Source organism: Colobus angolensis, unplaced genomic scaffold (genome assembly GCF_000951035.1).
Source record: "Colobus angolensis palliatus isolate OR3802 unplaced genomic scaffold, Cang.pa_1.0 Scaffold52, whole genome shotgun sequence".
Lineage (NCBI taxonomy): Eukaryota > Metazoa > Chordata > Mammalia > Primates > Cercopithecidae > Colobus > Colobus angolensis.
This window is the reverse complement of record NW_012118710.1, coordinates 344117-345124: the sequence shown is the minus strand read 5'-3', so window position 1 is coordinate 345124 and position 1008 is coordinate 344117. Positions and strand designations below refer to the sequence as shown.

At 37.9% G+C, this 1008-nt stretch overlaps 1 protein-coding gene across 1 annotated transcript in view; it reads left to right on the top strand.

The window, feature by feature from the left end:
• The window catches only part of POLB (polymerase (DNA directed), beta), a 39994-nt gene that overhangs the window by 17251 nt on the left and 21735 nt on the right, over positions 1-1008 (top strand). The window contains exon 5 of the mRNA XM_011960641.1: positions 304-382. Coding sequence (XP_011816031.1) covers positions 304-382 — 79 coding nt within the window. The remainder of the gene's footprint in view (positions 1-303; positions 383-1008) is intronic.

Here is a 1008-nt window from a genome sequence, read left to right as displayed (position 1 = left end):
GCCATCGTTTAGAATTTCTGTGTTTAAACTCTCCCAAGCATTTTTATGGTTTTATTTCACCCCTATGATAGTAATTATATCACTTCTGATTTGTTATGAATAGACCTTTTAAAAGTATTGGATAACTTAGAGATAAGACATCTTCAGTTACTCTGTTATTCACCTGTTACTCCTTAGGTTACCTGTGAATAATTTTGTGTGGGTCATCCAAGAAATGTAAATAGCTCTTCATGTCTTTTAGCAGACTGGTATGTTTCCAATAAGATCATTTAAGTCCTTGAAGCATTCTTAAATTATTGTTAGACTTTTTTCTTTTCTTAAAGATTCGGCAGGATGATACGAGTTCATCCATCAATTTCCTGACTCGAGTTAGTGGCATTGGGTAAGAACTATTTTTTAAGCAGACACAGTTGTCAATTGGCTTATTTTTCTTGTTAGCCAAAGTAAATTACTTGCTGTTTCTCAAAACCTGTACTTCACCACCTCTCTACCTTAGCCATACGGTTCACCCTTCCATAGCTTAAGATCTGAGGCTGATTCTTCAGATAATGCCTCTACTGTAAAGGCCCCATCCAAGGCAAATGTTACCTCCTTCATGAAACCAGTTTGGTTCCCCAGCCAGAAAGAACCTCTCCTTCCTCTGAACTCCACTACCACTTGCTCCGTGTGCATCTATTTCCTGCTCCCGCTTGGCCTCTTTTGTTTCTATTTATATTTATCATGATATTTATCATAGCACCTCATGAATTTGGAACAAGCCCTCAATTTTTTTTTTAATTATTTTTTATTGAGACAGGGTCGGTATATTGCCCATGCAGGTCTTGAACTTCTGGGCTCAAGTGATTCTTCCTCCTCAGCCTCCCAAGTAAGGCTTGGATTATAGGTGCACACCCCCTTGCCCAGCTTCAGGCATTTTTAAATGAAGGGATTATTATCTTAAAATTTGAGCTAGTACCAAGGGGGGCTTTTTTGACACTGGCTGAAGTAAAGATTAACATTGAAATATTA